This window comes from Chiloscyllium plagiosum, unplaced genomic scaffold, assembly GCF_037043375.1.
Source record: "Chiloscyllium plagiosum isolate Xiang-an unplaced genomic scaffold, Cpla_swu_hap1 HiC_scaffold_16, whole genome shotgun sequence".
Classification (NCBI taxonomy): Eukaryota; Metazoa; Chordata; class Chondrichthyes; order Orectolobiformes; family Hemiscylliidae; genus Chiloscyllium; species Chiloscyllium plagiosum.
The window spans coordinates 39,556,533-39,572,839 of record NW_028270154.1 but is presented as its reverse complement, the minus strand read 5'-3'; the positions used below and the strand labels follow the sequence as shown (position 1 = coordinate 39,572,839).

General features: G+C 39.5%; 1 protein-coding gene across 4 annotated transcripts in view; it reads left to right on the top strand.

The window, feature by feature from the left end:
• Positions 1–16,307, top strand: part of LOC122556612 (polypeptide N-acetylgalactosaminyltransferase 10-like) — a 106,685-nt gene that overhangs the window by 26,815 nt on the left and 63,563 nt on the right. For all 4 annotated transcript variants that reach the window (XM_087995303.1, XM_043703513.2, XM_043703515.2 and 1 more), the window contains exons 2-3: positions 10,005–10,110; positions 12,775–12,913. In XM_087995303.1, the coding sequence (XP_087851429.1) occupies positions 10,005–10,110; positions 12,775–12,913 (245 nt within the window). The remainder of the gene's footprint in view (positions 1–10,004; positions 10,111–12,774; positions 12,914–16,307) is intronic.

Sequence of the window (16,307 nt, the reverse complement as noted above, 5' to 3'; positions counted from 1 at the left end):
TCTTTCCCGAGATTTCTGGAGGCTCCAGGAGCATTTGCTTCTCCCTGTTAACACTGAAGCCGGAACAGGACCGGGTGGGGGCGCTGGTCCGACCCGGGCCTGCATGTTGCAACCCGGTGGGCCCATTCTACCCGCACCTGGCCTGATCCAGCCTCCAGCTTCAACATCTGAGGGAGCCACTGCTCCAAAAACACTGCAAGCTGGCCTTCCTTTTCCCGTTCGGGAAGGCCCAGCAAACGAATATTTTTTCGACGACCCTGTTTCTCAAGGTCGTCGAGATCTTCTAAGGCCCAGATTCGCTGTTCGAGAGTCCGGACATGACCCAGGGCCGATTCTGCAGCAGCCTTGGAGGTTGTGGCCTTTAGCTCCGCCCCCCAACTCGATGTTCGATTTTTTTTTTCAATGTCTCGGTCGTGCTTTTGCAGCGCGACCGAGAGCGATTCCCACCTGCTTCTGGACTCTCTATGAAGACGTCGATCTTCTCTTCCAGCTTGATAATTACAGCAACAAGACTCTCCACTGTAGGTAAGTCCTCCGGGGTGGCTGCGGACGCCTCTGCTGCAGCTGGGGAGGGTGGGGGTGGGGTTCCCGCCTGCTGTGAGCTGCAGGCATTCTTTTCCTTAGTCATTTTAATAAAGCACCAAACTACTCAAGTTTGATGCAAAATGACTAACTGTATTGGATAAAAGTTATTTTGAATGATTTGGCAGGTGTGGTGGAGGCGGGCAGCCCACTTTGCCTGAGTCTTTGGCAGAACACTACAGACTCAGACTTGCTGGGTTGCTGCCATCTTGGATCTGAATATCCTTACTATAAGAATGTTGTTGACTAAACACTCTTTTTTCAGGCAACTTATACTTTAAAGCACAAAACAAACTTCCCCTATTTTAACTTTTAGCTAGACTGACGGCATACTTCACAGATGTACTTTATGTTGTCCCTTCAGATGAACTTAAATGATGTTTCTGAACTGCCAAGGATTTTCCTCTGATATTTTGTTTTCTCAGCAATTCATCTCAATTGTCTTTCACAGGAAACTGTTACATCAGAGATTCTTCCCCTAACACAAGCTTGTGGTGTTGGGGATGGTATAGTAACATGGATGAGTTTTGGTTAAATAATAGGCAGAGAATTGGAATAAGGGGGAAAGTTTCAGCATGTAACTAATAGAGTGCCACAGGGATCAATGCAGGGGTCCCAATTGTTCATAATATATATCTCAATTACTTGGGTATGAGAAGTAATATCACTGAATTCGCAGATGCAAAGTAGTTGGGAAGACAATTGGTGAGGATGACGTAAAGATCTTGCTGAGGGACAAAGACAGGTAAGGTGAGTTGGCAAAACGTGGCCAATTCAATATAATGTGGAAAACAGGTTATGGACCTCATGGCAGAAAAATAAAGCTGAATATTATTTAAATGGAGAAAGACTGTAGAAAGCTGCAGCACAGAGGGATTTTGGGGGCCATCATGCATAAATCACAAAATGCTAGCATCCATATTTAGTCAGGAGGAAGGTTTACCTTTATTTTATAGGGAATGGAACAGAAAAATAGGGAAACCTTGCTCGAAAGAAAGGTACTAGTTAGACCATACTTAGAACCAACCTTTCAACAATTGACTCCATCTACACTTCCTGTTAATACAAAAAGACAGCCAACATCATTAAAGACCCCTGTCACTCTCGTTATAGTCTCTTCCTGCCTCTTCTTTCAGGTAGAAAATACAAAAGCTTAAACATGTACCAGCAGTTTCAAGAACAGCTTCTTCCCAGCTGTTAGACTTCTCAAATTTCAAATCTTTTTTAGCACTTTCTTTGCAGCTGTAACTTTATATTCTTCTCTCTGTTCAATCGCCTTATGATCTGATAGTACTGCACGTAAAAGTAAACTTTTCACTGTACTTAGTTACATGTGACAATAACAAATCAAATCAAATCAAGGAGTACTGTGAATAGTTTTGATCCCCTGATTGAAGGAATGATAAGCTGGTATTGGAAGCAGTCCAAAGGATATTCATTAGGTTGATTACTGCTACTGAGACATTCTGTGGTAGGTTGGGTCTGTACTCACTGGAGTTTAAAAGAATGAAAGGTGACCACAGTAATGTATACAAGATTCTGAGAAGACTTGACAGGTCTAGATGCTGAGAGGTTGGTTTGCCTTTTGGGAGAATCTAGAACCATACGGCGTAATCCGAGAGAAACAGGTTGCCAATTTAAGACAGAAATAATAAGGAATTTCTTCTGTTGAGTGTAACGGACCTGTAGAAATCTTTACCACAGAGGGCTGTTGACTTTGGGTTATTGAATATATTCAGGGATGAGAGAAACTGATTTTTTTTGTGTGTGTGTGTATGTGTTTTTAATCAGTAAAGGAATCAAATATTATGGAGAAAAATTTATAAAAGTGGAGTTGAGGATTATCAGATCAACCATGATCTCATTCTATGGAGGAGCAGACTCAAATGTTCTGAATTGCATTTTTTTTGCTCCTGTGTCTTTTGGTTGAAGAAAGCAAATCTTTACATCTTCACAAGTTCTGTCTGGTCAGTCCCATATTTCTGCTTGTTGAAATATAGATACTTTCATTTGGTTTTTGTTTTGCCTGTATTGTGGCAAACTAACTTTAAATTTTTAGGAATATCCAGCTATGGAGGGGAGAATCTAATGAGGAGGGGTTGAGAAGATTGGGGCCTATACGCATTGGAATTTAGAAGAATTAGAGGTAACCTTAATGAAACATACAAGATTCTTAAAGGACTTGACAGGACAGATGCGGAGAGGGTTGATTCTCCTTGTAGGAAAGTCGAGGACCATTGGGTTATTCCTGAATGAGGGGTTGTATGTTTAAGACCAGATGAGGAATTTCTTTCTCAGATGGGAGTGAATCAGAAGAATTCTTTACAGGGTTCTGTTGAGGCTGAGTTATTCAAGGATAAGAGATTTTTAATTTGTAAGGGAATCGAGTGTTATGGGGAAAAGGTAAGAAAGTGGAGTTACGGATTATCAGATCACCCATAATCTTGTTCAATGGCAGAGCACACTGGATGGGCTGAATGGCCGACTTCTGTTTATACATCTTTTGGTCTCAAAGTCTACTTGTCTGGTGATGTGGATCTCTCAAGCCATATATCCTGGTAAAATGTTGATTAGCTACATCTGAATTCCCAACTGTACAAAACTCTGGTGGGGCCGCACTTGGAGTATTGCATACAATTCTGGTCGCCGCATTATTGGAAGGATGTGGAATCATTGGAAAGGGTGCAGAGGAGGTTTGCCACAATGTTGCCTGGTATGGAGGGAAGGCCATATGAGGAAAGGCTGAGGGACTTAAGGCTGTTTTCGTTAGAGAGAAGAAGGTTGAGAGGTGACTTAATAGAGACATGCAGGATGATCAGAGGATTAGATAGGGTGGACCGTGAGACCTTTTTCCTTGCATAGTGATTGCTTGTAGGAGGGGACATAGCTTTAAATTGAGGGGTAATTGATATAGGACAGATGTCAGAGGTAGGTTCTTTACTCAGATTAGTCAGGGTGTGGAATGCCCTGCCTGCAACAGTAGTAGACTTGCCAACTTTAAGGGCATTTAAATGATCATTAGATAAATATATGGATATTAGTGGAATAGTGTAGGTTAGATGGGCTTCAGACCGGTTTCACAGGTTGGCACAACATCGACAGCCGAAGGGCCTGTACTATACTGTATTGTTCAATGTTCTAACTCTCACCTTGGAAGTAAATGTTTTAAATATGATGACTTTAAAGTTTTGCTGAGATGCTATTTCCCTGCAACAATGGGAGTGAGGAGATGAACAAAGTTAATTTTTGTTTATATCTTTTAAAAATAAATCTTGGTGTGGGAGGCAAGTTAATACTATTGGTCAAGTAAGGAGAAATAGAACAAATCCCAAATCGGCTCTAATGAAAAACAAGACTGGGGTTAAGCATGCCTTATTTTAGCATGTTCTATGATTTGCTTTGCCCTCTTCCTTAAGTTGTTTCTTTTAATCAATAAATGATACTGTATCGTCTTGCAGTTACTGTGCCCTCTGGTGGCAATACTGTTGGCTTTGTATGCTCTTTATAGTCTTAGAATTTTATGCCAGTTATTATCTCTACTTTGTAATTTACATAGCGTGTATATTATAAATGAAGTATCTAAATTGTCTCCCATTAAGACTGGAACAATTTAATGTGTTTGTTAAGCACTTGAAATCAGCAGCCTTCCTTCCCAAGGCACACTTTTGATATTGTGAGAATCAGTGTCACTGTATTCAATATTTTCTGAAGCCTATTTTATTTCCTTGTAATTAGGTTTTACCACTTTCCTCAAATTCTTACCATTACTGTAGCTAGGCAACTAAAAACTGGTATATAATTGTTGGGTTGTTTTACATATGCCATCATGCTTTTGTAGTTAAGGGTGTCGATCATATTGTGAGAGTAAAAAGGCCTGTTGGGGAAAAAAAATACTCGAGTGCAGACTTCATACTGTCAAACTGAAAGAGAGAAAGTACAACTTCCTTTACTGTGTTCTGTGCTGTACTATTCTTTGCTGTAGGTCAATGCAGTTGTTTATGCATTAGCTGTCAAATTGGGGAAAATAATTTCACCTACTCTGAAAAGTCAATAAGCGATTCCAAAGATATTATTTCATAGAATCATAGAATCTTTACAGTGTGGAAGTAGTCCTTTCAGCCCATCAAATTCACATTGACCCTCCGAACAACATTCCACTCAGACCTACCACCCCACTTTATCCTTGTAACCCTGCAATTCCCATGGCTAATGCACCTAGCCTGCCTATCCAGGAATACTATGGGCAATTTAACATGGCCAATACACCTAAACTGCACATCTTTGGACTGTCGGAGGAAACTCACACAGACATGGGGAGAATGTGCAAGCTCTGCACACAGTCACCTGAGAATGGAATTGAACTTGGGTCAATTCTGCGATGAGGCAGCAGTGCTAACTGCTGAGCAATAAATGAAGTATTTGAACTGCTGACTTCACTCACCAGCTTTTGTAAATAGACGAAAAGACGACAAAGCTGAAGTCTGTTTGAATGAAAACAGACCCTCCTTATTGAAAAGGTGTAAATATTACCTCTTTATCATGCTCAAAATCCAGTAAATCATTCTGATTAAAGCAAAATAAAGGATTTTGGTTAAGCTTTGCAACCATTTCTCTGGGAACAAATTCAATTAAGAAAGAAAGGTTTTGCCCATTGCAGCTGAACACCATTTATTTACCGATCAGTACTATCATTTATTTTTGGATCTTGTGCATTTTGAGAATCACAACTGTGTGACATACTTCTGGATTTATTTTAAATCACTTCCATGGAGTTTAGTTTCAGGCGCACACAAAGGAGCCAATGCTTTCCACTATCCTGCGGTTAGCTCTAATCAGGCTGACAAAGACAATATCCTGTGACTGCTGGTAATGCATATCAATAAATAACTTCCCACAGTTTAATAGTCTCTGCATTGGCTCCAACCCCACAAATCAGAAACTTATGGATTTTGTTTAAGAGACACTTGTTATGTCAAAAGTGGAACATTATTACACTTTCAAGGTCTTATTCTTGGTAAACTTCAAACTTAGAGTTAGGCTTTAGACCTGGAAGTTCCCTTGGGTACACTATGTAAATAGTCTGAGTACATTTTGTCAATGACTAACTATATGATGGGAGTATTAAAAGAGAACCAAATTGCAAGCTATTTATACATTCATGACTTTGCATTTGTGCTTTGTTGAAGTTCCTGAACGTAGAACACACAAAAACAACTTGATACAACAAATCCAATTATTGAGCTGTTTTAACTGAATTACCGTGCAGGGCAAAAGTTAGGATTAGATTCATGAAATTAAATCAAAATATATAATAGACTAATACAAAATATTGAACCTGCCACTTTTTTAATTGTATCAGTATTTGTTCTTTCTTGAGTTAATTAAAACAATTCTATTGTTCCACACAGTCTAAATTTTTGTTGCTGGCATTAAATTCCTGTATCTGTTTGTTTTCCTGTATGCAACTGGGAGAGAAGGCCTACCAGACTTCCTAGTGAACCATGGAACCAAAAAGTCCCAGAACAGTCAGAATTTTTCTTGGTTGCAGTTGACCATTGTGCTACCCTTTGCACGGAAAGGATTCCATTCCACTTTTTTTGATTGAAAAATAAGGGATTCTTCCCATGTTCTCAACAGTGTACAACCTGTAATTAAGGCTGCTGAGGAAGATTAATTGATTCTTCTTCTCATTGTGAAATCTTGCTGTGTATAAATTGGGGCCAAGCTTACTTGCAAAACCATGACAATTATGGAGTCATACAGCACAAAAACAGTCCCTTTGGTCTAACTTGTTCATGCTGATAAAGTTTCCCAAATTAAACTAGTCTCACATGCCTGCATTTGGCCCATATCCCTCTAAACCTTTCCTATTAATGTACCTGTCCAAATGTCTTTTAAATGTTGTAACTGTATCTGCATCTACTATAACTCTGGCAGTTTATTCCACATATGAACTACCCTCTGTGAAAATGTTCCCCTTCAGGCCCTTCAAAATCTTTCCCCTCTCACCTTAAAAATACGCTGCCTAGTTTTGAACTCCCCTACCTTAGGGAACAGACCTTTGCTATTCACCTTGTGTATGCTCCTCATGATTTTATAAACCTCTATAAGGTCACCATCCAGGGGAGAAAAAAGTTCCTTTTGGGAGTCCGGATATCAGGAAACTGGCGAGCCAAATACAATTTATCTTTTTGGTTCCACATCGTATAACTAAATTAAATTTGATCCAAGTATATTTTAAGAAATAGTTACATTAATGTCATGTTATGGACATTGGGAACGTTATGCCTTTAACTTGTACTTGTGGGTATATAATGGCTCTTTCAGGTTAAATTCACACAATCATGTGTACCTGGATTGGTTTCCACGTGGATTTCTTTAATTTGATTTATTATTGTCATTCGTACCTAGCTATAGTGAAAGGTTTTGTGTATGTACAGGCAGATCATACCATACAAAATACATTAGGGTAATAGAACAGAGTGAAGAATACAATGTCCTCATTGTAGGGAAGGTACACGGAGAGCGAAATCAACATTAAATTCAACATTTGAGAGGTCTATTCAGAAGTTCATTAAAAGCAAGGAAGAAGTTGTTCTTGAATCTATTTGTACATGTATACAAACTTCTGTCTTCTGCCTGATGGAAGAGGGTGGAAGAGAGTATAACTGGGGTGGGAGGGGTCTTTCATTATGTTGGTTGCTTTCCTGAGGTAGGGGGAAGTATAGATGGAGTCAGTGGATGGAAGGCTGGTTTGTCTGATGGACTGGGCTGTTTCTCTGTAGTTTCTTATGGTCTTGGGAAGACCAGGTACCAAAACATGCCATAATGCATCCAGATAGAATGCTTTCTATGGTGCATCTGTCAAAATTGATAAGAGTCCTTGTGACTTTCCTTAGCCTCCTGAGGAAGTAGAGACTTGTGCTTTCCTGACCATTGTGTCGATGTGGGTAAACCAGGACAGATTGTTGGTGATCAATACTCCCAGGAACTTGCCATTCTTGACCATCTCCACTTCAGCCCCATTAATGCTAATAGGGGTGTACCCTCCATTCCACTTCCTGAAGTTGATGACCAGCTCCTTCATTTTGCTGATGTTGATAGAGAGCTTGGTGTCTTTATAGCATGCTGCTAATCACTCAATCTCTTTTTTTTGCACTCTGTCTTGTCATTGTTTGAGATCTGCCCTACAACGGTGGTGTCATCAGTAAACTTGTAAATGAAAATTGGGGTGGAATTTGACTGCACAGTTGTGAGTGTATATGGAGTACAGTAGAGGACTGAATGCGCAACTTGGCAGGGCATTAGTGTTGAGGATAACAGTGGAGGAGGGTTGTCGCCTATTCTTAGATTGAGGTCTAATGCTCAGGAAGTTGAGAATCCAGTTACAGAGGGCGAAGTCGAGATCTAGGTTTTGCAGTTAAAAGATGGATTTGTTTGGAGTTATGGTGTTGAAGGCAGAACTGTAGTCAATATTTAGGAGCCTGACTTAGGTCTCCTTGTTATCCATATTTTCCAGGGATAATGCCAGGGTTGCACCGGTAGGCAAATTGCAAAGGATCAAGGTAGTCTGGGAGGCTGGAGTTGTTGTGAGCCATGATTAACCCCTTGAAGCACTTGTTAATTATGGAGGCCAGAGTCACCAGGCTGTAGTTATTGAGGCATGCTGCATGACTTTCCTTTGGCACTGGGATGATGCAGATGGGGACTTCAGATTATACAAAGGAGAGGTTAAAGATGTCTGTGAATTCTCCTACCAGTTGGACCACACAGGATCTGAGTGCACAGCCGGGGACTCCATCGGCCAGTGGCTTTCCATGAGTTCACTCTCAAGAAGACGGATCTAATGTCAGTGGCAATGCCCGTGGGTATAGGTACATCCTGAGACTGGGATAGGTGATATTGTTTCTGTTCAAAATGAGCATTGAAATTGCCCATGCTTCTGCTCGACATTTCTTTGTAGCAGTTATGTCCTGTCAGCCTTGTCATAAATGATGGGTGTCCATGTGGTTAGTCTAGGTTTGAAAAATGTGGTGCTGGAAAAGCACAGCAGGCCAGGGAGCATCTGAGGAGCAGGAGAATTGACATTTCAGGCATAAGCCCTTCTTTCTATGCCTGAAACGTCAATTCTCCTTCTCCTCAGATGCTGCCTGGCCTGCTGTGTTTTTCCAGCACCACATTTTTCAACTCTGGTACTCCAGCATCTGCAGTCCTCACTTTCTCCTAGTTAGTCTAGATCTCAAGTTTAGTTTGGTATTGCCTCTTGGCATCTGTGATGGCCATGAGAAGGCCATAACTGGCTTTCCCATGTGGAATGACATTGTTCAGTTCTGATATAAGTTTAATTGGTTTATTGCCAAACCACAGGAGATTAAGTGTATTCAGTGCACAAACACTTTTTTAAAAAGTAAAGACTTCACCTTGAGTTATATTGTTCAGATGCTTAATGGTTGAATGATTTTACAATCACACACCAAAAATAGGGTTTAGAGTGTCCAGACTGCGCAAAGTTTAAGAAAAATTAGCGTAAATAAAGATTCTGGGACGACTTGAAGTACTGTGGGTACTAGAGAGTGTGCCAGATTAGGAAGGTATGACCTATATTTTTCTATAAGTATTCAAATTAAATAATTTTAATCTGTGTGTTGGACACTGATAGGGTACACCCACACTTCATAATAGTAATCATGGTATTTATATAGAATTTATAGCAGATTGAAATTGCTTTCAACGTGAACTGCAGTTTGAGATTCTCACTTTAACAATTGGTTCTCTGTAGTTTTGAATCCTCAAGGGATTTTTGCATTGGTTTCGCTCCTGAGATAAATCTTAAAAACAACCAAGAAATTGACTTTTTTTTCCCCCCTATCTTCATGATTCCTTGGTGCTGGTAGTATTATGAAAATATAAATGCACTTGATTGTTGTGTAGCTCCCAAACCTTTTTGCACATCTATTCCTAATTTAACAGTAATATTAAAATCGTATTATTTAGAGTGATTACAGACCATGAAACTAGAATGTCAGATTGTCACTCTGAGAAGTTTCATGTATTGCATTTCAAGTAACACCTTGATTAAATTTCTAATTTTATTTCTTGATAAAATTGTTCAGTAAGATAGCTTTCTCATAAAGCAAAACAAATCAAAAATGAGTATTAACTCTTTCTGCCCGGATAGCAGATGGCATGTTTTAAAAACACAGCAAAAGTAATAAATCAAATCTTGGCAAAAAGAGGGATCAATAGACTTGCAATCTGCAGGATACAAAAGTGTGCATTTGTGTCTGATAAAGGAATAGCTGGATTTCTTGTAGGTTTTCCTATATGTTTTTCACTATGAAATTTTAATAGTAGTTAAACATACCACTGGTACCCTTTATCATTATACCATTGTTTTGATGAAAAATTTATTTTAAAAATAGGGTTTACCAATCAAGCCAAGACAAGATACTTTCTTCATCGAAGATAGATTGAGGAAGAAAGATTGGCATGACCACCAAGCAATTCGAGCAGATGCAGCCAAATCAGGTCTGAATTTATAAATAGAGGTTCTCTTACTGTTGTTCAAAGAAAGCATGGTTATGTTTAAGTGATTTTGCTTTAATAGATCTAGTTGTAAAGTTAACCCTTTTTAAATAATTTTAGTAATAAATGTGCATATAAGCCAAGTTACCTTTTTTATTTTACTTGTTAACTTCTCATCACATTGCCCACAGCCATTATAAGAGCTGAATATGAGTTGACAGAAAAGGGGGAAATTTGGAAATAATAGGTGGCTTGGATAAAAGAAAATGACACAATTTGTGATTAAAGAACAGACCAAAAATGAAAAGAGTTAAGGTGAAATAAAGTGGTAGAAAGAAAGTTGACTGGAATTAATGAAGAATTTGAGAGCTAAAGGTATGGGCTATGAATTTTTGTTTTGAAAAATAAAACAAATGACATCTTGATGCATTAGCCAGGAGTCATGATAATTGGCCTGAAATTTCACATGGGGGTGTGCAGATGTGAGTTGGGCCGCCTTGCAGCTTCAGACTGACTGTGAATCCAGTTTACAGCAAGGGGCAGCTTCAAGTGCAATTTGCAACTTGAGATTGTGTTCGGGTCAGAAGAGATTGAGGGGGAAGTGTTTTTGTTCCTCCCATCCTCTACGAAATTAAAGGGCATTAAATGGTGATGAATTTTAGAATCTTTATGTTCCAGGGAAGGCTGTTTGGCCCTTCATGTCTACACCAGCTGTCTGAGCATTTTAACTTGGTGTCAATCTCCTGCATTTTCCCTGGAATCTGGCATGTTATTTATGTTCAAATAACAATACAATGCCCTGCTTGATGCCTCAATTGAACCGCTGTCCACTACACTTCCCAGCAATGCATTAGGTTTTTCTCACCTTGCATTTGCTTCTTTTGCAAAACACTTCAAAACCATGACTTCTGGTTCTCAATCTGTTCACTAATGGGAGTAGTTGTTTCCTATCCATTTGTCATAGTTTTGTAAAGTTCTATCAAGTTTTCTCCTAGCCGTCGCCTTCCCAAGGAAAGCAGTCCCAACTTCTCCAGTCTTCCCTCATAACTGAATGTCTCACCCATGGAACCATGCTCGTAAACCTCTTTTTCACCCTCTCTCCAGTACATTCACATTTTCTGATAGTGTGGTGCCCAGAATACTGTAGCTGAGATCTAACCAATGTCTTTCATAATTTTGTCATAATTTGTACTGTATGTCACTATTATGAAGCCTTGAGTTCTGTATGCTTTATGTTTAGCTCTCTCTACTTATCTGCCAAATTAAATGTACATGTACACCTAAGTCTCTCTGCTCCTCCATACCCTTTTGAACAGTACCCTTTGTTTTATACTCTCTCTCCATTCAAAAATCTCCCAACAGATGACCCTGTGAAGATGCTGGTGATCTGAGACTTTTGCACTCTTGGTACTGTTGAATTTTGTGTTGTTGGGATGCATACTCTTAGTGAATCTATTAGTTGCTGATGTCCAAGACACTCCCACAAGGGTAACAACCTCTGCAGATCTACCCTGTCATGCCCTCTAGAATCTTGAATGATTCAATAGGGTTACCAATCATTCATCTAAACTCCAATGAGTACTAGCCCTAGTACAATACTGTATCAACCTAGGACCGTGTCCAATGCCAGTATATTTTTTCCTTACAGCAAAGCAATGAAGGAAACTGCTCACAGCAGTGTGGGACACATACATACATACATACATACATACATACATACATACATACATACATACATACATACATATACACACACACACACATACACACACATACACACACATACACACACACACACATACACACACATACACATACACACACATACACACATACACACACACACACATACACACACATATACACACACACACATACACACACATATACACACACACACATACATTTTCTCTACTCAAATCCCATATTCTTCCCAAAATCAATCCTAACGTCATCAGGAATGCTCAAAGTCTTTCCTACACATGAAAATTGTGGGAGGACTGTGCAGCAGAGAAAATGTCCTTTTCCATTCAAAAGGGCTGGAATTTACACTTCCCAGCTGGCACACCACGCGTAAAATCCAGCCAGTGGTCATCAAGTCATGTCCCCGAACACCCCACCTCCACCCTCTGCTAACGTGTCTGAAGTTCTACAGGAGGCAGAGGAGGGCTTGTGCAGCTTGCCCGTTTTGGGGTTTTGGTGCCTGTTGAGGCCCTTTAAAGGTCCAACCAATGGTTTCCTCCTGCTCCCACATCTGTCTGTTGCACATGGCTGGAATGGCGCACACTGTATAGAAAACCCAATATATTTAGCTGTGTGCACTGCTTGTCAAAAAAAGGGCTTGGAGGAGCCTTATACATGCATCTCCTTGGTTCATTGAAGGCACTCACTGTGAAGTCTAATGCTTTCGACCTGCCTCTGGCCTCTTGAACCTGCCATACCACTACAGTGAACCTATTGATATGACTATGTGATCTATTTGCTTTAATGTCATAAGCTTTATTTAACTTTGTCCAATGATTGCTTGGTACATGCTTGAAGCGATAATGAAAGATTGCAAGAAAACCATGAAGATGGAATGGTGATTTAGTTGTAAATTTGGTATATCCCAATATAACGTTTGAGAGTGAATAAATATTTCAATAGTGACCTGCCTTATCCTATTAGGAATTGGAGAGCAAGGGAAACCTGTCCCATTGACTGATGAAGATCAAAACAGCCAAGCATATCGGGAAAATGGTTTCAATATCTATGTGAGTGATAAAATCTCTCTGAATCGGAGCCTACCAGACATTCGGCATCCAAAGTGAGTGAAGCTGCTTCTTTCCATTTTGCAATTGATAAAGTTTATTTTTATTTGTTTAAAGCTATTATCAAGCTTGGAATTGACTGTGCCCAACCATATTACAGTTTGCTTGTTTTTTTAAAATAAGATTTTTACAGAGATCATCTTTGCCTTGCAACTTAAACACGACTGTCCCTACTGTGTATAACATCCATGACATGGGCAATGGCAATACGCATGTAGTGTTAACCATTTGCCATTTCCATCAGAGTGGTTTATAAAGATGGCACTTGGTGCTGTTTCAGGCAGATGTTTTACTTTAGGTATAAATGGTGATCCAAGTGCAGATTGCACTAGTTGTAAGGTTGTTCTAGTTTCTGCTCAGACTCATTGCTGAATATCAAATCTGTAGATTTTTGTCATGGTGATTAATTGAGTGTGAGGATCAGGTTATGGGTAGCCTGTCTTCCTGCAATGTTTCCTTTAAATCAGCGCAAAATGTTGCAGAGTCTTTATTTGGCCTTAACTGTGGCAATGATTTGGTGAATTTCTTTGTGAAAGCAGTACAGTTTAGCAGAAACTCTTAATTGTTGTGCATGTCAACTATTTAGAGCAGTTTGAGAAATAGTTATCTTATATTTGAATAAAATACTGTGGATGTCAAAAGTTTGACATAAGAGCAGAAAATGCTGCACGTACACAGCAGGTCATGCATCATCTGCAGCAATTGAAATAGAATTAACATTTCAGGTGGTTGTTCTTTGAATAGAACTGGAAAAAAAATGTGTTTGCAGCTCACTTAATTTATTTATTAAACTCCATGCATTCATATATAAACTCTTTTATTTGGGCTGTACACTCCAACTTGTCCTCCAGCTTTATTCACCTGTTTATTAATTTTCTGTTCTGGTTTAATCAATACTCTTCTTATAGTCTTGCCATACCTTAAGTAGGATTCCTGACTGCTTCTTCACTCTGTCCTGTTGCTTGATTTATAAACTGTATTGACTTCGCCCGAATCAGTTACCATGGTTATATAATCCAGTTAAGCTCTTCAATCATTTCATTATTTTAAACAGTGACCATTAAATCACCACGTCCCAGATCCTTAAGCCATGGATGAATGAATGACTTTCCTTCATTTTGGACTGCTTCACAGAGCACCCTGTTCAGTGAAACTGAAAGCTGTTTTATCACATTCAATGTTGATCCCACAAATGATTAGGTTTGTTGGCAATGTGAACAACAGTCAAGCAGTGGGGTTGAAGAGATGAAATGGCAAATGAGATAATAGCGCAAGGCAGACAGATGATTCTCTTTTTGTCGTTTTACACCTCATTTAGATCTGTCTTTGATTCTTTCTTTGTGCCATTGCCTTGCTCCATCATCTCTCCTGTCTCAACCTGACCCTAACACAGGTGGTCCCTTCAAATCCTTCCCTGTCCATGCACCTACACAAAGCTTAACTGTTTTCAGTTTTGACTCAATGTCTGTCTTTACAGATGTTGAAACTTGCTGAGTATGTCTATTAATTTCTGTTGTTGTTTGTTATTCTGTATTTGCCCATTAACAAGGCAAACAAGTCCTTGAATAATTTCAACCAACTGTTCACAGTTTGTTAATTCCCTGTTTACTCATTTCAGATAAAATTGGAGCTCTAACAGTTTGGTCATCTTTTGCAACCCATTAAAGTGTGATTATCCTGGTGGAGAGAATCTAAGTACAACTGCATTCCAGGCATGCCTATGTCCTAAATTGAGGGAAGACTGCACAAACTTATGTTGTATTCCATTAAATTCAACAGATTGAGGGTGATATAATTGAAATGTTAAAATTTATGAAAAGATTTGATAAAAGTAGATGTAGAGAAGCAATTTCCTTTTGGCAAGAGATTCTAGATCAATTTTCCCATTCATCTCTTATTAATTTTCCACATCTCTAGTATACTGACTTCCTAATTTCTAGTTTTGGTTAAGTGGGTAAACACGTGACTAATGTAGGTTGTGATTTCAAACCTCATTCAAGATTTGGTAACATAATACAGTTTGACATTTTAGGTCAGTGCTACATTATCAGCTGCCATTTTTCAGAAGTACAATAAATTGAAGATATGTATGGGTGGATGTAAAATCACTATAGCTCTTCGGGAGAACTGTGTGTTCTCCTTCAATGTTTTGTCCAATACCTGTCCATTGACCAATACCACCAGTCTTTAGGTCATTGTTGGTAGATGTTTGTTGTGAATTGATGGGTGCTTTGTTCTTCTTCATTTATGCTGTTCACTACCTTAGGGCATCACAAAGCAATTTACAGAAAATACTTTTATATGTGTTCATTGTTTGTAATGTACTGGCTGATAGCGACAATTCAAAGTTACTGTGAATTTTTTGGAGATGCTGGTGTTGGACTGGGGTGTACAAAGTTAAAAATCACACAAACCAGGTAATAGTCTAACAGGTTTAATTGGAAGCACACTAGCTTTCGGAGCGTCGCTCCTTCATCAGGTGGTAGTGCAGGGCTCAATCCTAACACAGAATTTATAGCAAAAATTTACAGTGTGATGTAACTGAAATTATTCATTGAAAAATTGATTGTCTGTTAAGCCTTTCATCTGTTAGAATACCAGGATAGTTTCTTTCATGTGTAAATCACAAAACCTTTTTTTAAAAAGTTGCATTCTCAGGTTAGCTGTTAACAATGGTGAAAGCTAGACAATATGTTGAAGGTGTTAGCCCCCATGTTCTCTGTCTATGCCATGATGTTTTGATTGATTCAAATCTAAAAAGTGAGATAATGGAGTTTTACATGAATTCATGCAGCTTTTGAGCTCCGTGTTCTACATGAATGCATGTAGTTTTTGAGCAAATATATATATATGTGTGTATGTATGTATGTGTGTGTTGCGTATAGTGCAATGGTGGTCACCTGTAATGTGACATGAACCCAAGGTCCCGGTTGAGGCCCTCCCTTTGAGTACCGAACTTAGTTATCAGCCTCTGCTCGGGCAACACACACACACACACACACACACACACACACACACACACACACACACACACACACACACACACACACACACACTCTCTCCCTCACACACACACACACTCTCTCCCTCACACACACACACACACTCTCTCCCTCACACACACACACACACTCTCTCCTACACACACACACACACACACACACACACACACACACACACACACACACTCTCACACTCCCACACACACTCCCACACTCCCACACTCCCACACTCCCACACTCCCACACTCCCACACTCCCACACTCCCACACTCCCACACTCACACTCTCTCCCACTCTCCCACTCTCCCACTCTCACACTCTCACACTCTCACACTCTCACACTCTCACACTCTCACACTCTCACACTCTCACACTCTCACACTCTCAC